Source organism: Xiphophorus hellerii, chromosome 21 (genome assembly GCF_003331165.1).
Source record: "Xiphophorus hellerii strain 12219 chromosome 21, Xiphophorus_hellerii-4.1, whole genome shotgun sequence".
Lineage (NCBI taxonomy): Eukaryota > Metazoa > Chordata > Actinopteri > Cyprinodontiformes > Poeciliidae > Xiphophorus > Xiphophorus hellerii.
This window is the reverse complement of record NC_045692.1, coordinates 7,125,714-7,147,612: the sequence shown is the minus strand read 5'-3', so window position 1 is coordinate 7,147,612 and position 21,899 is coordinate 7,125,714. Positions and strand designations below refer to the sequence as shown.

Genomic DNA, 21,899 nt, shown 5'->3' with positions numbered 1-21,899 from the left:
GAAAAAGTCCAGCCAACAGGCTAAACATGATTCATGCAGAATTTTTGTTCGTAACACTTGAACTTTGATATCCTGTCAAATATTGCATTCAAATAGTCCTTTGGCATACAAACAGGTATTGTTTGTAATTGCTTCCATTGAACTGTTGTGAATTTCCAGCATATTTTAAAATATCACACAAAAGAAAATGTGTATTGGGTGTGTTTCCATCTACTAGTTTGGAGCGAATCAGCCACGCTATGCAGATTTCACCAGATGTAGGCGTTACGCAAACAGTAAGTAAAAAGGAAGTACAGGTTGCAAACTAATACGGGCTACACATCTCAGAAAAATGTAGCTTTTCAGGAATGTGTTCAGGCGATGTTCCACGCTGTCCAGAGACATTGATAAAGAAATTTATCCTAACTATCCCAGCAGCAGAAAAACAGCTTATCAGACATGTGAGGTTAATGTCCACTGCGTCAGAACTCCATCTCCCCTTTAGCGCATTAACTTTTCTTCAGAAAAGCCAGAAACAATATAAAAGGGGAAACTTTTTTTTTTTTTGCGAAATTGAGGAAGTTATTTAGAATTTTTCCGTTTCCATCAACTTTTTCTAATGTCAAAATGTGCATAAGTAGACAGTGGAATCAGTTTTACAGAGCAATAAAAAGTGAAGTAACTGTGAAGTGGGAAAAAAAGGATACATTAAAAAAAAAAAGAAATTACAAACAAAAGTGTGGTGTTCATTTGTATTCATACCTAATGCAATGCTTAGAAAGGCTCCACAGTATCTAGAAAACATATGATACAATGTTGTCAAATTTTGCATATGATGTGACTATGACCAATTAAGTAACTTCGAAAGCCAGTTGGCTGCACTGTTTTTTTGTTTTTTTACTAAAGGGCTCTAATACATAAATTAACCATTTTCTTCCATCGTCATTCCCTGCCTTTTTTGATTTGACATAAAATTTTAATAATATACACATTTTACGAAAAGGTTTCTGTTTATAACGTGATAAAAATGTGAACATGTTGAAAAGCTCTAGATACCTTTTCAAGCTGCTGTGATATTAACACTTATTTTAAATTGCAAAGTTGACCTGCTCATATCCACCACAGACAAGAGATTTAGTTTGGACGTAATGGTTGTGGCCAAATATTCTACACATATTTGACTCAGTAATCAGTAAATCCCTCAGTTTATCCCATACATTCAATTTCAATCCCTCGTCAGTTTCCTACATCTTCAGTTCTGTCAGACTAAAAGGTTCATACAAACACATTAAACGGGAAATCAGGGGGACATACAGATAGACACTGCGGTGACAAACGGAAAAGAGATTAAGCGACGTGTATAATTGGCAGAATACTTATGTTGCATGAGGAGAACAAATCATGTCGTCCACAGGGAGGCATTCATTATCATCACTTTTCACGCCTCCAACGCACGCTGCTGATTTGCATGTTTTTATTTAATTATCCATGATAAGGGAAGTTGAGCCTGATTTTGAAGTTGTACCAATGAAAATAACACAAGTAAACATGGTGGCTGCCACATCTGACAGCATAACACTTAAAAAAAAAAAAAAAAGCTTGCATAGGTTTGGTTTTGTAAGTAAACGACAAGGATTTATTCAACCAATGAGTTCTGCTTGAATTTATGTTCTGATCTTGTGTTTTTGATTCCCGAGTTCTGCAATTTGATTCTTCTCTTCTTTCATTGCCTTTCATAACACATTTATTGAATTTGAATGTAATCTACCAAAAACTAGAATTTTAACAGGGATTCCCTTTGCCCCAAAACACCTTAGGGTCATCAAGCTTTAAGTGCTTATCCTCACTGCTACTTTCCTTTCATTGGCATATCCTCCTTAAAAATGCATTTTGCTTACATGTAGCTCACGTTGTTCTCACCTGTTGTCCAGTTTTCTGGGTTTCCCTTGTGAGGACTTTTGCTCTGTTGCCCTTTGTCAGGTTGGACTTTCTGCCCCCTTGTTCTTTTTCTTTTCTACCAAGCCAGACAATAGACATAGTAGGTAAGGTCACTACTTTTTTTTTTCTTTTATGTTTTTGCTGGTATAGAGAAAAATATATGTAATGATGCGAGGAGAAAGGGAAGGAGAAGTAGGGGCGGTCATTCTCTGCTTCATGACTTGCTTTTTAGCGAAGAAAGCGCTCCCTCTACCAGATTATTCTTGAAGATGGATCTCTGGACCCGTTTAGAGATTACTCAGCCTACAAGTAGACAAACCTCACCTCAGTCGCAACCACTGTGGTAAACAACACCACAGTTTTGGACCTATTTTCTCCAGTTGGTGTGCTTGGACAGTCCTGGTCACTACTGCACTACTGCTGCCATCATAGCGCAAACATTTCAGTTCAGTTTCAGCTTTTGTTCCTGTCATGGTGAGTTGTACAGGCAATACGCCTCCTCCAGTGTGCAAGAACTCAGCAGGCATCTTACTAGTTCTTAGTAGTTTTACCAATCTACGAAGCTCTTGTTGATGCTCCTTGTCTACCTTCAGGTGGCATACCTTTGCAGCTTCTGTTTTGGTTGTCAATGGTCTAAAGTTCTGGTCCAATTACTCTTTTGAGGTAGTCCATTAAGATCTGCCTGTTCCTGTGTCCAAGAGGGTCTGGAAGGTATTGCTTTCACCAGTCACTCCTCAAAAGAAGAACGCTCGTCACCTCCAGCTTCATTGACCTAATAACTTGTAATGCCTCTTTCTTTCTTTCTCTTCCTCAGTCGCACTTTATTAACCTAGTGCCAAATGGAAAGAATGCTTCAAAGTGAGAATATGCAACACCTGTGAGGTATCTATCCTTTACTTGTATGAGGATAGGTACCTGTCTGGATACTAGGCCATGCGAGGACAAATGTTTCTCATCTCCGTCATTGTGGAGGTGCCTGCAGAGTGAAGGATTTTCTGTCCCTGGCCATCAAACTTTGAGGATACTGATTTAAACTATTTATCATTTCACAAAGGTTTTTTTTCCCAATGTGAGGTATTTATGTCAGTTTTTCATAATAATGGACTACGGTTGACTCGAGAGTAATCAAAAAACAAGACAAGTCATGTTTTAGGTTTCCAGATTTACTAATTAGTCTGGCATTGTTCCATTTCTGCTGGTGGCTAATGCGCTGATTATTGTGTTTTGGCATGATAGGCCTGATTTTCTTTTGGAACAGCCTTGCTGTTGTTTATATAGTTTAATAACATGCAGTGTGGATCAGTCCCCATGGGTCCATGTCCAGCAGGTTCCAGAGGTTTTGTGGCTTGAACACTGAATTTAGTCACTAGTTAGCACCTGCAGAATTTACACTTTGATGCACACGCAGGCTGTTTTGACGACAATCATGACAAAGTGGGCCGCTTCCTGGAGTGCGTGACGTCACGTTCAAAGAGTCAAAACTGAAGGGGAAAAAGTAGTTGTTCTTGAGTTTCACTGCTGTGTTGACAGAACTGGTGTATTATGGACTGACTAAGCTGACTTTGGACCTCATTTGCTCCTCCAATCAGTTTGGTTTTAGGTTGCATAGTGACCTGCAGCTCTCTCCATCTCCTACATGCAGTAACGGTGAAAGTCTCAATCATCTGCGAAATTTAGATTTTTAATCCCGTCTCGATAATTATTCCCCCCACACGTTTCTGTTATTTCCTTATAACAACATGTTGGAAATAGGATCATAATTCTATATACAGCTTATTTTCTTTTCTATGCTCTCCAGCAGTTTTAATGATGTTTCCTTCATTGTGTTGCTGTCTTTTTTTCTTTTTTTTAGCTTTCTCTGAGCCCTGTTTGTGTAAATTATCGTAAACACAAAACCATAGGCAGTTGAAGTGTTAGTTGCCACAGCCAATCATTTTATTCCCACTTTTTAGCCAGTTGAGAGACGGTCGTAGTTTTCCGTAATGGGAATGTCCTTCTGCATGTCAGTGAAGCATAAGGGATTTAAGAGGAAATTAACAGAGTTCAACATTATTGAGGGAAGGAATAAAAACCGGTCATGTGTGTAACAATAAAAGAAACGAGGCATTGGACATTTGTAATTATAGTCAGATAATTTTTATGAGACACTCATAAAATGCATGGATGCTATATTAGAAAAAACAATGCCTATTAGGTTTGTAGAAGTTTTTCATTGGATTTACACACGTACATGAGAATGCATACATAATTTGTGCTGCTTATGTGTATAATAGGACGTTTTGATGATTCCATATGTGTATGTATGTTTAATATGTAGACATAATCCTTTATTTTACTTAAATATTTTATTGTATCAGAATAAAAGCCTCTGATAGGTTAGGCTAAACAGAAATGAGAACAATTATTATGTTTTTAATATAGAAAAGGGATGGAATTAGATTATATTGTGCTTTTCCTAGTCCCTCAAATAATGTAAATATATCATTTCCTTATAACTGTTTTGTTCACTGTTGTATTACTGTATGTTTGGCTAAAACTACTTGTTACATGCTTGACTGGTAAAAGTCAAATGCATAAATAAAAATGAAAAAAAAAAGATTATGCTAAAAAGAATTAATTAAAATATGTTTGTGCTTTTTTTTTTAATGAGTGGATATAAAAATCCACTCATTTTCTATAGCCGCTTTATTCTGCTCAGAGTCAGATGGGAGCAGTCTTCAGTCTGTAGCCATGCCAAATGGGCAAAGTCACTGAGGAAATGTAGAAAAAGATTTGAGAAAAAAGATTGTTTTCTGAATTTTTCAAGGAACTGCACATCTGGCCTTTCAGTTTCCAACAACTGAACAATTAACATAAAAACATTGTTGAATTTTATCCTAAAGAGGACAACATTTGTTAGCTAAATTAAGCCAGAATATAACAAATATTTACATAGAAATAAATATCCATAGTGAAAAGTGTGTCTCATGATGACATTGCTGAAATTCTTGCTACTTTTTTGAAGTATTTTTGTCGCATTTAATATCCTCCAATTCTTAATAGGACGTGTATACTGGGATCAATAGTGTTGAATTCAGAGTGTTGAACTGTATGGGCATAAAATATGTTGTTTTTGATTTAATGTATTTGTTTATTTCTAAGTACTTGCTGTGTGGATCAAAATGCAGATTAAGCCGTTGGTGTCTGTTGCAGTTTCGAGCATCAGGAATCCTGAGGCTGTGAATTTTTATGAGTGCAGACAGTGTAAGCACAGAATTGGGTAGTAGCGGTGATATTCCAGTCAAAACTACTTCAATGTTTTCAACTGTGGCGCACACATGCAGCATATGAGAGCTGCAGAATTCATGCAAGCATTTTTTTTTTCTACATGTTTACGCTACAAAAACACAAAATCCTACCTGGTATTTTTGTCTAGTATCTAGTGGAAATATCTTATTACACTTGAAATAAGACAAAACTAGCTTGCAAGTATATTTTCAGCAAGATGAAGGAGCTTGTTTTAAGTCAGTAATTCCTTAATATTGATGAAAAAGTTGTAGTTCCACTGACAGATTATTTCACTCAAAACATGGGAAATTTATCTTGTGATAAGTGAAGTAACCTGCTAATGGAACAAGTACTTTTAGATCAATATTAAGAAATTATTTACTTAAAACAAGCTCCTACATCTAGCTGAAGAATTACTTATGAGTTAGTTATGTCTTATTTCAAGTTTACTAAGATATTTCCATTAGAAACTAGACACAAATACTTGGTAAGATTGTGTTTTTGCAGTGTAGACAATTGACTTTTTTTTTTTTTTTGCTGTACTGTAATTGTGTATTATTGGGCTCTAAATATTTCACCATATTCTCATTTGTAGGCGTATTTTCTAACTCCAAGCTGGGTAATCTTGAATACCTAATGGATTTAAGCACAGCAGGTATATCTGTAAAATGAGGGAAGGTGTGGCTTAAGGAGTGTGCATAATTTTTAGACAGCTTACTTTCTTTAAGCAAAATGAACCCAGAAAATGCTACTAAATCTTTAGTAGCATAAATCTGGAAATATGTAGTTTCCCCCCCCCCCCCCCACTTTTGACACTAGATGTATTGATCACTGTCAGAATGTGGTGCCACAGCAAAAGATATTCTCTGCTGTACACCCGCCTGCAAAACAAGCTCTGTCAGTCAGACTACGGCTAACAAAGGGAGGGAAGAAGAAGAGGAGGAGAGGCTGGTGAAGAACAGCAGGCAAAAACAGAGGAAATGCGAATCCATCTTGGCAACTGTTTATATCTGGGTCTGGGCATCATGTTTGACTGCTCAAGCAGGTCGGCGTGCGTGTGTGACGGCTTTGCCGAGAGCACGACTCTGCTGGGCAGATGATGGGGTGTTGGGCTGGGTTGGGTTTAGCGGGGGTTTTGAGCTGCTCGATGCTGTTTTGTAAGGATGATTAATGACCAAGTCTTTGGCTTGGAGCTCTGTGAAGCTGTTGTAGCCCTGAAAGCCTGATCCTCTTCCATTTAACATGCCGAGATCGAAAATGCTGACAAACTAGGTGTTGCCTCCTCCGTTGCGTACTGTAAGTTGGCCGACGACGTGCCACATCGTGAAAAATGAGGAAGCTTGGCTCAGTCAGAAACACATCAGACGGACAGCATGTGGTTTGTTTTTTTGTGATAGCAGCGTCTCATTTTTTTGCTTCGTGAATATTTAAAGTGGCTTAGGTAAAAAGTCAAGGAGAGGTTTTCCTGGCCTACTTTTTCTTTTCAGCACTTGCCGGATCCCATCCAATTCATTCTGCAGCTCACTAATGCTTGCTGACTGTGTGCTTCTCTGCAACTCTTTGTCAGCATTGTCCTACTTTCTTTGTTTATTTCAGCAACTGTTTACCTACATAATCGTTCATTCAATAATTTACCCATTATCTCTTTCTACTGCATCTCTGTCTATTAGGAAATTACTATATAAATTACCTCTGTCTCACAAACATAACTTATTTTTTTTAGGAAAAAAAATCATCTTCTCTAAGAACAGTTGCACTTAGAGACAAAATGAGAAGTCTCCTTAGAAAACATATTTTATTAGCTTATTTAATTGAATTTTTTTAATTGTATTGTTGCCGTGTTTGTCTCTTTTGAATGAGATATTGGATTTCAATGAGACAACTTGTATATAAAAAAAAAGTCAAATAATAATAATATGAAAAAGATCTCACTTAAATGTTTCATGGTAATCAAAAAATACATTTTAAGATTAGCAATATACTGTATATATACTGTATATATACAGTATATATACAGTATGTAACCGTATCCCTGTTAAATCCTGGATGAACTTTCATTAACCAATTTTGAGTTCAAATGTACCTGGCAGAACCAGGCTTGATTCCTGTCAGAGCTGTTGAATGAAGTAAACACTTGGATAGAGTGTGTCTGAGAACAGGAAATAGAGTAAAAAAAAACAACACGATGATTAAAGACGTGGCTTACCTCAGCCGAGGTCAGTGTTTAAGAAAAATACCATCCGTAGGAGAGATTCAAGGTAAAGCACATTGGTGTTTTTCTTGCCTTGACACTGCTGACCAAATAGGACACAAATCTCCATCTTAAAAACATTGCGGCGTCCCCCAAGATATCCCAATATTGTCAAACAGGGGGTGTTAGTGCTGTAATCTGAGGGTAAGATTCTTTAGGATATTGAGGACTTGTTGTAACGGCAACCATCAATGTTGCTCTCTAGAAAATCCTGAAGGAGAATGACCAGTCACCGGTTTATCTTAAACTCAATTGAATTTGATGTTATGCAGCCTGATAATGTCTCAAAGCAAACCGCTGTAGGTTCAAAGTGAAAGACTCGGAACTGGCCCTGCCAAAGTTTGGACTTGAATCCAATGATTGTTCTAAAAAGCTTGCCATTATTTTGGTATTAGAAAAGCTTATCTATTTACCGAGTCGATACGTGTTGTAAACGTCTGAGAAAACACTGTTTCTCTCTTTAGAGAGCGGACAGATTAAGATTTTTAAGCGTTTAGAAACCTCCTCTTCCTGTCATAAAACCAGCCCAGAAGCTTGTGTTGTGACAGCTCAACTGTGATGTGAAATTAGTAAACTGGCATCAGCTGAAGCAGGAAGGAGTCCAAAACAAATTTTCCCTGAGGGGAGCTAATAAAGTACAGGATTGCTAGAAAAAAAATAATAAAAAATTAGAACGCCCAAGTAGATGTTCAGAACTTTTAAAAAGTAATGCTAACATCAACGTCTCAACTTACTCTAAACAGCTTGTTTCATTGGAATCATGCATATATATGTTTGATGTCACCACAAAGTGTTTCAGTGAGATCAGGATTTGGGTTTTTGATTTGACTGTCCATTATTTCCATCCTCGGTGGATTTACTGGGTTTTTTGGGTTCTTGTTATGTTGCTAGGCCCAGCTCTGCTGCAGGTTTTAATTTGGTTCAGATAATGCCATATTTGTTTCTGAAAAACAGTGAAAATCAGAGAGAATTTTATGATGGCGAACTAGCTAAGTTCTGCTACAACAAAGAATCCCCAAACCATGACCCTTCCACCTCCATGCTTCCTGTATTCTGTATTTAGCTACAGTTAAACACATCATCGGATATTGATTTCCTAACAATTAAATTTGAGAATCGTCTATCTAAATAACAACATTCCATACATCCTGTTCTTTGTCCACGTTCTCTTTAGCAAATTTCCATCTGGCGTTCATCTTTTTTTTATAGATTGAATTTTCTCTTGGTACACCTCACATAAGAGTTAAACTTATACAGTCTTTCTGATTCTGCAAGCGTGAACTTTCACATCAAGAGCAGCAAAAGTCTGCCATAGGTCTTGTAGTAATAGTCTAACCATTCACTAGCTTAGCAACTCAAATTAAGCATGAGGTCCTGATCAGGCATGAGATGTCTTCTTATAAAGAATCTAATACTACTTGATCAGACTTGTAGGAACTTGCAGACGTGAACATTTGTGCACTTTTTAACTTTAGCTTAATTTTAGAAGGGCAGCATAATTTACTTGATACATAATACTGCCACTACTACATAGTGCAGTTTTATATCACAATCAAAGTAACTATGTTATCTTTAGTTATAAAAATCTAATACATATCAAATATGACTTAAAACAAATTTGTCTTTGGAATTTAACACCTTGAATTTGGGCCTCTGTCTCTTTAAGAAGCTTATGCTTTTTCTGTAACTCCACCTTCAGAAAGTCATCACAGCATCGCTCCTCTGTTAACACTTTGACAACTTTTTTACCAGCGATGCACTAAGAAGAACCTCACAGTTCTACTAGGTGTTTGCTAATTGCTGCTGGCTAGTCTGAAGGAGCAGAGTGGTGGAGGGGTGCTCTGGGAGGCGGAAGCTCACAGAGCAGGTCCCAGTTGAATGGTTACCATGGGAGATTAAGGGATTTTTCAAACATGCATGAAAGTATCAAAGCAACACTCCAGGTATGTTTTTGATGAGCAAATAATATTATAATGTAATTTAAAGCACAGAAAAGGCGATTTTACATAATGCTTTCCCTTTAAGCTTGCTCTATTTGCTACATTATAGCTTTAGAGACAAAACAAAATTGCAACAGGGTTAAATATGGGTTATTAGATGAATGTCTAAAAATGACATTTCTAAACAGCTACTCTTGACATACCACAGTTGGCCCGACACAATTAAAACTCAACGGTAACAGCGTGGAATGTCTTTAAAGGGAATACAATCATATTTGCATGATTGGCTTGATCCTGCCGCTTAGTTCCTCTGCTGGAAAGAGGCTGTTGCAGCTTCTTCGTCGGTCCAGGAAACTGGAAGAATTTACTGCTTGAATTTAAATTGTGCTGGAACGATGTAATTAAAGTCCTGCTGTTTAATTCCAGCATTAGTGTCCACATCTGCTCCCCGCAGCAGGACGCTCAGCCAGAAAACTTTAACATCTCAGCGTAGGTCCGACCTTGGGTAGCTTCTTCTTTAAAAATCATACTGCAGGATTCAGTAACAGCAATAACACAGTTTGGATGATAAGGTCAATGACCGCTACGTAGCTTTTAAAAACAGACACTTATTTCTAAACATCATATTTAAAAAAAAGAATGCTGATCTGAGAAGTCGAGTGCCTGTGCATAATCTTTAACATTATGTCATGCTGTAACCTATGTGTGTTTTATGAGGAATGCATTTGGTAGAAACGGAGAGAAAATAATCGATTTTATGAATAAAATTCGGAAAACAGGAGATGTGTTTATTGAGTCACTGCATCGTAGACCCTCTGAGTCTTTAGGGCCGTATCTTCATCAGATTGGCATTTTCCGAGGACTGTAGCGAGAGTTAATTATTGTGGAAGGCAGTGGCTTTGTCTGTGTTGAGCTTGAAATTGGGCTTCTGACTCTTTTATAAAAAAAACTCCAAATGAAAATTGAAAATAGAAAAACAGATAGCTTTTTTTCCCATTTTCATTTGGCCTTTTTGAAGTATGATCTGTGATGATCTAATTAAATACATTTTATAGACCGAATCAGATCAACCCATCTAAAATGTCATAATTAATTTGTAGAGTCCTTTCATTCAGTGTGTTACTCAACCAAATGAGTTTTGACGAGGCTCGGCTCTTGGATTAAAAATACCTTTTGAAAAATCACAACTTTGAAGCAGGTATTTTACAAAGTTTTCATTAAATCCAAACCCAAATTTCCGTATTAGAATTATTTTTTAATTGGTCTGATGGAGTATCCTTATGTCAAATGTATTTTTTTTTTCCATTGGCTGGAAGGAGATCATCTTAATTAACAGAAATAATAATTGCGTGTTTGTGTTTCACTGAAAAAGACAAACCTTTCAATAAAAAAAACAATTATTGAATTTGAGTGATAGAATTCATTTTTATTTTTTGTGGATTTAAATGTAGCGCATTGTATAATTTCAGCTACTCCTAAAATGGCTTCTGAGTGTTGCTGTGTTTGTTTTCACCTGCAGACTATCGGCCCTAAGGAGGGCTGGCAGGTGTACAGCTCAGCCCAGGATGCTGACGGCCGCTGCATCTGCACCGTGGTCGCGCCGGAACAGAGCCTGTGCTCCAGAGATGCCAAAAGCAGACAGCTTCGACAGCTGCTGGAAAAGGTAAGCACGGTGACAAAAGGGATGTTTACCTCCCCCAGTGCGCCCCGAACAAGCACACATACCTGAAATCCCTGCAACCTTTTGTTTGTTAGCGGCCTTATTTGTTGTAGTATATTGCGCACATTTAGAACAACTTTTTTCCATTTCCATGGCCACGACAAAGCCATGAAGATGTCTACTTGGAGATTTTGAGTTATTTAGTCTAGGCTTTCCAATGATGTCAAACACATGGAAATTTAAAAAAAAGAAGTTGTTCTTTACTACCAAATGTTACGTGCATTAAAAACATTTAGGGCTATTTGTGATTTAGAAGAACAATTAAAGAAAAGCACTCTTGAGTTGCTTTAGCAGAAACAAAAAATCTTTTTCAGCACCATTATAAAATATAAAAATAATCCACCAATTTCTGTCATTTGTATTTATTTATAGTATTTAATTAATTTAATCATTCTTAATTAAATACAAATAACAGTAGCTGTAGACATGTAAGCAGAGCATCACAAGCAAACAAATTCATAAAAACCAAAGAACAGTTCTCACTAACTGAGTCGAGTCCTACCACTAACCACATAGAGCCGTCCAAAGGAATCCAATCGCTCGTGAACGACGCATCAGCAATGAGTAGCTATGACGTACCTTCCTCTGGTCATATAATACTCCTGGAGTTGTTTTCTTTCCACCAGTTACTGCAGCTTTTCTTCTGAGTGACCCGGTTTTAAGCACCAACTGTTTTAATAGAAGGTCACTGGGCTGCTTTTGTTGTTTCTCTAAGACAATATACATCTCATCTAAAAGCTTTCTTTGATTCTGATTATTCGTTTGAGAGCATCAGGCTTACAGAATCTGGTCACAGCAATCACACAATAATAAAGCTGTCAAATGAACTACTGGTGCATTGCCTTCTAGAAACCACAGAAGAAGTCCAGTCGCCACTTATTTCTGCAATTACGTAAACGTAAGCAACTGGCTCAATGATCAGAAGTATTGTGATGGTGTTGTTCTGCCGGGAAACCCTTGGAACATTTGATGTTGGGTATTTTACTTTAATGTCAGATGATAATGATCTCTATCATGGTGCAAACAATGCCCAGGATTAGTATGAGGAACAGGGTAGATCATTAGGTTTTGACCTAGACTAATGTTTTTTTTTATTTGTACTCTGAAGTTGTCATTCATTAATTCTGCTGAATTTAGAGTTCCCAGTTCCCATCAGAGATCAAACAATTACATAAAAGTGTGAGTTCACACAACTTCAGTAATGAAAGTTGTCCAGTTGGACTTCTGACAGATTGTATCTCATTAAATCAACGACACATGCAGTCCTGTACAATTTCAATCTTCAAGATCTTTTTCTGTTTCCTTAAGGGTAGAGATGCACTGATTTATCGGCCAGTCGATTTATCGGTGTTGATTTCCTTAATTTTGGGAGATCGGTGATTGGCCAATTTTTACATGTGAAGCTGGTCTTATCCACCGATGTTATCAACCTCTGCAGAGGTCTAAACATCAACCATTGTGCTTTTCTTTTCTCCCGTGAGAGGTTTTACTGACAAACCTCCCAACCAGGTCATGTCTGCACATTTACAGTTAACAATAGTCACCTCGTTGTTGCCAATTCTGCAACCTTCTTGATATATTGAGCAACATTTCAGACAAAAAAATGGTATCGGCCAAACTCTGAATCGTTAAGTTAGGCTTTTATAATAAAGATTGGTAATTGACGATCGGCCAGAAATCTGCAATTGGTGCACTCCTATTAAAGGGTTTGAATGCGTAGAATGAGAAACCCATCTTTGGCATGTATCGCTAGCAGTAGGTAGCTTGCTCACCTAGCCTAGCGCAACTAATCCCACTGGCATTCTGACTTGAAACTAGAAGGTGCTCAACCCTGGCATGCCATCATTCAAGCTCTGACTTCCAAGACAAAGCCAAACACAACATAATTCATCTGACCTAAGTCTTATGGACCACGTGTAATGTGTAGAAAAACAAGTTTAGCCCACAAGAGTCCAAATTTATGAAGTAACACTAAATTCTTGGCACCGTTGGCACATTCAGCAGCCAGTAAAGCCAGAAATCTTACATAGAATTGGATGGGCATTCAGTGAAACTAATTTTTCAGTGCTTACGAGCAGAACGTCAACCAGTTGTCACATATTCCTTTTTGACCAAAGACTTATAGACCCTCGAGAACACACATTTTTTCTTCAACATACCTTACTAATCCTCAAACGCAATCTCGCTTACATCTACGGTGACACAGCTGTTTGGACCTGACGCTAATAAACGTGGTAATCGGACACAAATAGTAGAACTGAATAAAACAGCTTGTGGAGACTGTGTATCATTTCTCAGGTTGCTGTCTTTGATCCTTTCCCCTGTACCTGAAATGTGATTCATAGAGTAAACACAGCCCTCTCTACTATTCCGTGTGTAGTGACAAACATCCAAAAGCTAGACCCGCCATGACCCCATGTCCATTAATCACCACCTCCCACACACAACAAGCCAACGCGTGGAAAACCTGCACACCTACACATAAAGAAATAGAAAAAGGTAATGGAAAACTGGCTAGTTCCAATACTTTTAGAACATTTTAGAACCCTATAATAATCCCTAGCATATGAAAAATCCTACAAACAACTAAATTGTTTAACTAAACAACTAAATTCATTCTCATGAATGCCTCAATTAAAATTTTTTTTGAAATATAATATCCGTGTATTATGTAAGCACACTATCCATATAGCTTTATTTTGGCTGCATACTGACTGTGGCGGTCATTTTCCACAGGCCTGACATCACAATATAATGACAGTTATGTTATAGAGAATAACACTGATTGAGTGTAAATATTAAAATTGATCTTGCAGGAATATATATATATATTAAGAAAATATATACTAACTATACTGTAAAAAAGAAAAGTCTCTTAATTACGGTAAAATACTGGCAGCTGTGGTTGCCAGAATTTTGCCATATGAATATGAATTTTACCATAAATTAGAAACCTTTTTACAGTGTAATGACAGTAGTTTGCTGTCATTTGTACAATGTATTGATTACATGCCATTAGCTCAGTCTGCGAACAGAGACCGTCTCGGGTCGTTGCTAACCTTGACCTTTTTCGTTTAAGGTGCAGAACATGTCTCAGTCCATTGAAGTGCTGAACCTGCGCACGCAGAGGGATTTCCAATATGTCATAAAGATGGAGAACCAAATGAAAGGCCTGAGGACCAAGTTCAGGCAGGTTGAAGATGACAGGAAATCCATCATGGCCAAGAATTTTCAGGTACTCCAAAGCACTCTGTTATCACAGAGGTTCGTTTAAACCCCTGGGTTTACTTCATTTAGTTGCCTGGGTTGATTGTATTTCATTCAGATCTCGTTTTAGACCCTTTTTTCCACTTTAAGTAGGAGAGACGGGTTTTGTTGGCTCTAGTGGCCTTCATTTGACAGTTGTCAGACAGGAAAGTGGGTTGTGAGAGAAAGAAAGACATGCGGCAAAGGTCATCAGACCTGGGACGCGAACCTGTCGCAACCACATGAAGGACTAAGGCCTCTCCCGACTTGAGTTGTGCTTCAGGCCTGTTCCACCGCCGCACTCCAGAAGAGAGACTCTACCCACTTTTTACATTGAATTTAAAGCACTTTGGAGTCCTTGGCCTCAGGATTTCCTGCTTAGAATTTTTTGTGTCCAATTTTGACCCAAAATCAATCAAGATGAGCCATTGCCAACACAAAGCCCCAATGTTGAACCATATTAAAGGGGCAGCATCATCTGTTTTTTAGGCGTATAGTGCAGTTTTATAGCATAATCAAGTGACTATGTTAACTTCAGTTGTTATAAAATTACTGTATATATCAAATATGACATAAAGAAAGTACTTAGTATTTCTGTGCCTGGTGCATCTTTGGTTAAACTTGCTTGCACTAGAATAGGCAGAAAGTGTACTAAAATAAAAGTTACTTCATAATGACATTGTTTATGTCGAAGTAAAAAGCGTGGTGCTATAAAACTACTTCTATAAGCTTATTTTTCTCTAAATTTTACAGAAGAAAATATAGCTGAGTAAATGTAGCAACTTACTACCCTTCCATTGAGCTAACTGGCTAACGACCAGTTAGCTTTTAAAGGTTGAACTTATTCTGGGGCCTTCAAAAGTGATGGTGGTAAAACCCATGAAAGAAGATAAGACATCAGTATATATAAGTTGCAATACTTATAATATACAGTATGATGTAATGCTGTAGCTCTGGTCTGTAGATTACCCTGGACAACAGATGCTGATGTATGAAATAGTAAAAAATTGCTTTTATGTCATGTTATTTGGGGAACATAAAACCAAAACTTTTTTTTTGCTCAATGTGTGAAAAGTCACATTGAGCAAACATTCAACTCTTCTGTTGAAGGAGATGCTTCAATGTTAAACCCCGATGTAAAAGCCAGAAGAAATTGCTGAAGACATCAATAGACGTTTTTGTTGTTGATGGTTTTCTTTCCCTGTAATTTTGTGAAAACGAGTTGTTATGGCACAATCAACGAAAGGTAATGTCAGGTGTCATATTTTTGTCACAAAATGTTGGATTTCAGAACCATTCTTGACCCTTGTGGTATTTAGGCTTTCCTTTTTTTATTCATTGGAAGTAACAGGAAAAAAAGTAAAAAATAGTTTGGAGTTTGTTTCTAGGTAATGTCTGGGAAATATCTCTTGTTCAACATCAGACGTTTGCAACATTTACAATGCAGAAAGACATTTTTCTTACTACTCCCAAATAGATTTTGCCTTGAACTGCAGAATCTACACTAGTCTTGGGGGGGAAAAAAATTATCCTTCACCTTAGATATCGGAACAGTTTTACAACATTACTGCTCAAAGTTGTTAAGAGGCACCGTGGAGAGTCTAAAGAATCAAACGCAACTCTGACGCCGCAGGTTGCAGACCCCCGGTTTTTGTTTTGTTCCATTTACTGCTTTGCTTTATCTATGCCGGACTCGCCGTGCCATTGTTTTATTAGTGCTGATGTCACTGCCCATTTCTGCCTCGGTCTCCCGGTCATTGTTCTCCCAGCTCTGCCGCAGTCCTTTTCTACCATTGTTCTGTGCTGAGTTTTTCTTCTTTTTTTTATTTCCCACAGTCCTTTGAGTTTTAGTGGTTCTTTTCAATAGGTTTTAAAAATACATCTTTTGCAAATCATCTATGAACTCAGTGTTGGTTCTCCAACTTAGTCCTCTGGTATTTACCAGTATGGAGATGCAGTTCAATGGGCTTTACATCATGAAAACACCATCAACTTCATACAATCAACAATTGTTAAATCCAGTAACAGACATTGCATTTGTCAAGTGCCATCATTAAAATTATCAGTACACATCAAATATGCTGGTCAACGTTTCATTTATTAGGGATATAAAGGCAGCTCTGTGGGTTTTCAGTCTAGATTTAAAGGACCTCAGTGTTTCAGCAGTTTTGCTGTTTCCTGGAAATTTGTTCCAGATTTGTGGTGCATAGAAGCTGAAAGCTGCTTCTCCATGTTTGGTTCTGGTTCTAGGGATGCAGAGCAGAACCAGAACCAGAGGACCTGAGGGGTCTGGAAGGTTGCTATGACAACAGTAGATCTTTAATGTATTGTGGTGCTAAGCCGTTCAGTGATTTATAAACTCATAAAGTATTTTGAAGTCTATTCTCTGAGCTACAGGGAGCCAGTGGAAGGACTGTAGAACTGGGGGGATGTGCTCTATCTTCCTGGTTTTAGTCAGAACGCGAGCAGCAGCGTTTTTGATCAGTTGGCCTAATCAGCTGCCTGAATTGTTTTGGTTGTTGTTCTTAGGCGGGCCCGTGAAGACGCTGTTGCAGAAATCAATGCGACTAAAGATAAACACATGGATGAGTTTTTCTAGATCTAGCTGTGACTTCAGTCCTTTAAACCTGGAAATGCTCTTCAGGTGATAGAAGGCCGACTTCGAAACTGTGAAACTTTGTAACTTTGCATTTGTGAAAGATGTTGGCTGTAAACTTTCGAGTCACTGTAGCAGCAGACGTTTTTTGTTTTTTTTTCCCCCTCCTCCCAGCAAATAGCCACGCTGTTCTGGCTTCACACATTCATCACGTCTTGTAGTAGTTTTTGATCCCGTCAAACAGCACCTTGTCTCCCTCCTGACTGCCTCTCCCGCCTCTCTCATCATCATGCCGTCTCCCATCATTTCGCCGCCGCCGCCGCCACTGTCCCCTTTCCATCCCCCACTTCAGGAGCTTAAGGACAAGATGGACGAGCTGAAGCCGTTGATCCCCGTGCTGGAGCAGTATAAGATGGACGCCGCGCTCATCTCCCAGTTCAAGGAGGAGATCAGGAACCTGTCGGTGGTGCTGACGGGCATCCAGGAAGAGATCGGGGCCTACGACTACGACGAACTGTACCAGCGGGTCCTGCGGCTGGACACCAGGCTGCGCAGCTGCATGGGCAAGCTAAGTGAGTGCTGTTTGTGTACGCCGCTCCCCACTGGATTAGGTCAGAATTTTAATCATGTCTCAAGGAAGCTGATATATTGTGAAACGTGCATGAGCTCAGCGTTATTCTGAAGTCTTATTAAAAAATGAAAGAAAACTGTCCTGGCGTTGCTCAGGAAAATGAATAACACCAGCAGAAGAAATATTACACGCAGCCAGAAGTTGTCAGATCCATACTTTCTCCTTCCTTGTTTTTTATGCTGCCGGGTAGCATATAGAAAAATAACCATAGGGGATACATGAGTAAAAAGTATTGTCTGCAGCTTCATACCCACCTAGAAACTTCACCTTGGCATAGGATTTTTGGGATGAAAATATTCCTTACGTATTCCCCAGTACTTCACTGACTAATGCAAGTCTTCTGTAGCAAAGTTTAAACAAGTTTCAGTGTGATTTCTCTACAACAGTGGAGTCTTGCGCGCTGACTGCACTGAAGTGCCATTCTACAGCGACAGAGATGCAAATTTGTCAGCAATTCCGATTTTTAGGGTCACGATTCAATTCTGAAACAATTTTTGATTCAGGAACCTATTTTTCCAGTCAAACGGTGTGTAGATTCTGTTTAAATCGCAACTGAGAGGAAAAGACATTGTAAACATACAGAACATTTATTTAAACCAGTTCTGTAAGGTGGCGCCCTGAATCACATTGCATTCGTTTATATTTATGAAATATGTTTCTGCGTCAAACTCTGCAACTTAAGTTACCAGTATTACGTTAGCTTAGCCGCCTGGCTTTTTCTTTTATACAAAAATAGATCAAAGAATTATTCAAAATACATTTGAATAATTGTGGCACAAGCATCAAAGACATACAGCTTAAATGCATTTTAAAATAAATTTTTGGGGCATTTTGAATCAATTCAGAATTCCAAGCACTTGCGAATCAAATTTTTTCTGCACCTCCATTCTGCAGGTACAGTTCATAAGATTTTTGCATTTGTTGCCAGGTTATGTCCAGTCAGTCGCTGCATTGAAGCATGGGAAGCATTGTCTTCCTTTCAAAGAAATCCCAAGTGGTTGATGGTTAGCTCCGTCACTTTCACTCCAGTGCGACACAACGAGGCCAATCTGGTTCGCCCTGGTGCCGGCTTGTTTTGGATTGATGGCTTTTAACAGCAAAATCTTCCACGATCTCTTGAAGGAGGCAATTAGGAGTAACATGTCCTCCCTTATCGCCTTCTAATGAGCAGAAAACGAAGCAGCTTGTGGTGTTAATCTTCTTCGACTGCAGCCCCGCTTTTCCAGCGAAGTTTGTGATGCTATGAATTAGTCAGAAGTTCGGGGTCTGAATCACTAACTAACCCTGAGCTTTTAAGGCTCTGTTTTCTTCTGCTTAGGAGGAGGCAAAAGGGGGAAAACCCGCAGTTTTATTTAAGAGACAGTTGTTTTTGTACAACCGTAGAGTTTTGGTTTTGGTTTTGAACTAAGGCCCGCCGCGGCTGCGATAAAAAACTTTGAAAACCCCGTGAACACAGAGTAACTTTTAGATTCAAACAACAGTCGGACAATTAAGCTTTGAGTTAAATAAAGTATGCGGCTGTCGGTGCTATCTTAGTATGCACAGGGGCCACGCTCCCTGGCGACGCAGGCATGAAATTGGCTTGAGGAATCTAGTTAGAGACTGAAACCACCCCCAGAACATCTTAGTGCTGCTTTTCTGTATCAACAGCATGCGGGAAATTAATGAAAATCACTGGACCTGTTACGATAAAGACATCTGGAACCCGGTTTGGGGCTTGGATGACGGATCCGCTTGCAACAACCCGAAACAACAGGGTGAGTCATGATAAGATTGGGTTTGTTGTTGTTTTTTTTCCAAAGATCAGAGCAGGTACTGAGAGGAGAACGCTTGTGGAGTAGATTTAGATTTTTAACAGTAAGAGAGTAAAGCAGTGATTCTGGTTGGACCATTTTCTATTTTATTCTGTAATTTTTTGATATAATCATATAGAGAGTTACCAATGATGACAGCTGATGATGTCATACAGTGGGTTGCAAATGTGTAGCTGTAGACTTTTTCACATTTTGTCACAGAACCACCATGAACGTTAATGTATATCCTTCAAATTTTATGTGTTAGTCCAACACACACACACAAAAAAAAATATTGATGGAATTTTTTTTTATAACAATAATATCCCCAAAAGATTGGTATGCATATGTATAATAGTCCTGGTAGCTACTTTTCTAACTAATGAACATTTACCAATAACACCTCTGGTGTGTCGCTTGGTTTTCATGATGCTGTTTGTTCAGTAACCCTCCAGGAAACAAATAACTTTTGTAAACATTAAGACATTGATACATGCTGACAATTTTGTTAGTTTTTTTTACCCTTGAAATTTTCTCAGAGGCCTTCACAGAAAAACTATATTTAAAGTGACATTCTGAAGCGTTTGGTTGCACTGGATTTTATTTAGAGGAATGCGAGTAAATTGGGCCGAATACGAATGCATGCTGCAGTTTATGCCCTGAATGTTGGGATATGCAAAGAAACTTCAATACATTTTTCTAGTGTAGATGATATGAGAGAAGTAGAGTCTTCCATCACATGTGCGACACTGAGTCTATTTTGAGGTATTACAATAAAGAGAGCTGAAAACCACAAACTATTTTCCTTCCAATTTAATATTATCCACTTCTTAAAGTTGGTCGATCACATAAAACCTCGTAAAATAAAAACTTTGCGGTGTTACCGTGAAAGAATTTGAGAGAGTGGAATAATGTAGCCAGTCACCGCAGAATCAGGTGCGACTCTAACTAATTCCTCTGTCCTCTCTGACATAGGTTTGGTATATGGACAGTTATACCAACAGCAAGATTGTGCGCGAGTACAAGACGATAGACGACTTTGTGTCGGGAGTGGTTTCTCAAACCTACAGCCTCCCGTTTAAATGGGAGGGAACCAACCACATCGTCTACAACGGCTCGCTTTACTACAACAAGTACCAGAGCAACATAATCGTCAAGTACAACTTCGAGACGGGCACCGTTCTCGCCCAAAGAGCCCTGGAGTTCGCCGGCTTCCACAACATGTACCCGTACACCTGGGGAGGGTACTCCGACATCGACGTCATGGCCGACGAACTGGGAATGTGGGCCGTGTACGCCACCAATCAGAACGCCGGCAACGTTGTCATCTCACAGATAGACCCCGACACCCTGCAGGTGCTGAAGACGTGGAATACGGAATACTCCAAGCGGAACGCGGGCGAATCGTTCATGATCTGCGGTACGCTTTATATCACCAACTCCCACCTGTCTGGAGCGAAGGTTTACTACGCGTACTCCACCAAGACGTCCAGCTACGAATACATAGACATCCCTTTCCACAATCAGTACTTTCACATCTCCATGCTTGACTATAACGCCAGAGAGCGGGCGCTGTACGCCTGGAACAACGGACACCAAGTGATCTTTAATGTTACCCTGTTTCATGTCATAAAAACTGAAGACGACTCCTAAATGTGAACCAACGAAGAAGAGCCGCTGTTTGTGATACCAGGACCAGCCAATGAACTGTTTCCTTTCATCAGAATTGAACTTTGCTATCTCTACTTGAACCTTTTGGAATTTCTCGCTCTGTATTCTTGAGCATGGACACCAGTGACTTTACAATAAAATATAAAAAGCATTTTTTTTATATCACTTTTCATTGCTGCTGATTAGTTTGGTATGCCTTATTTGCAGAGTGTTGAGTTTTCCAGCCAAAAACTCGAATCTTTTGCATGAATGTCATAAACTTGTCCACTGTACTTTGCTAAAAACCTAGTTGTTTTTGTTGCAAATTAGATTTTTATTTATTTATTTTATTTGTTGCTTTCCAGTGTTTGCTTTGTTTGTATATTTAAAGTCTATTTAAAGTTGTATTTAATATTTGAAAGCAACCTCTGCCGGCTATTCGCCACAATGTAAATGAGAAAACGCGGTTGAGCTTTCGTCAGGGATTGACCCTGTAAATTATGAACGACACAACGTCTCTGTGAAAGAATGTTTGTATTTTTTTTATAAACAAAACCACTGAAGAATGTCTGTGCATTTTCATTAAAAGTGAATATTGTACATTTCATGAAAATATTTTTAAATGCTAAAAAGAAAATCTGATCTGATGAAGAGATAATAAAATCAAAAAAAGGAAACTAGTTGATAACGTTTGCAGTTTTTTTTATATAAAGTATGACAGCAAAATTGAAGAAGAAACAATATTTCTTAAATTATGGGAGTCAAATATTTTTTGAATTTCCTTAACAACATGAGGTAAGTTTGGCATAAAAGAAAATACTACGCACCGCAACCATAGTGAAATATGTTGGAGCCGGCATCATGGTTATATGTAATTATATAAAACAA

General features: G+C 38.5%; 1 protein-coding gene across 1 annotated transcript in view; it reads left to right on the top strand.

Moving 5' to 3' along the window:
- The window catches only part of olfm3a (olfactomedin 3a), a 37,126-nt gene extending 15,435 nt beyond the window's left edge, over positions 1 to 21,691 (top strand). The window contains exons 2-6 of the mRNA XM_032552089.1: positions 10,895 to 11,038; positions 14,175 to 14,330; positions 17,290 to 17,509; positions 19,219 to 19,325; positions 20,337 to 21,691. Coding sequence (XP_032407980.1) covers positions 10,895 to 11,038; positions 14,175 to 14,330; positions 17,290 to 17,509; positions 19,219 to 19,325; positions 20,337 to 21,014 — 1,305 coding nt within the window. The 3' untranslated portion in view covers positions 21,015 to 21,691. The remainder of the gene's footprint in view (positions 1 to 10,894; positions 11,039 to 14,174; positions 14,331 to 17,289; positions 17,510 to 19,218; positions 19,326 to 20,336) is intronic.
- The last annotated feature ends 208 nt before the right edge of the window (positions 21,692 to 21,899 follow it).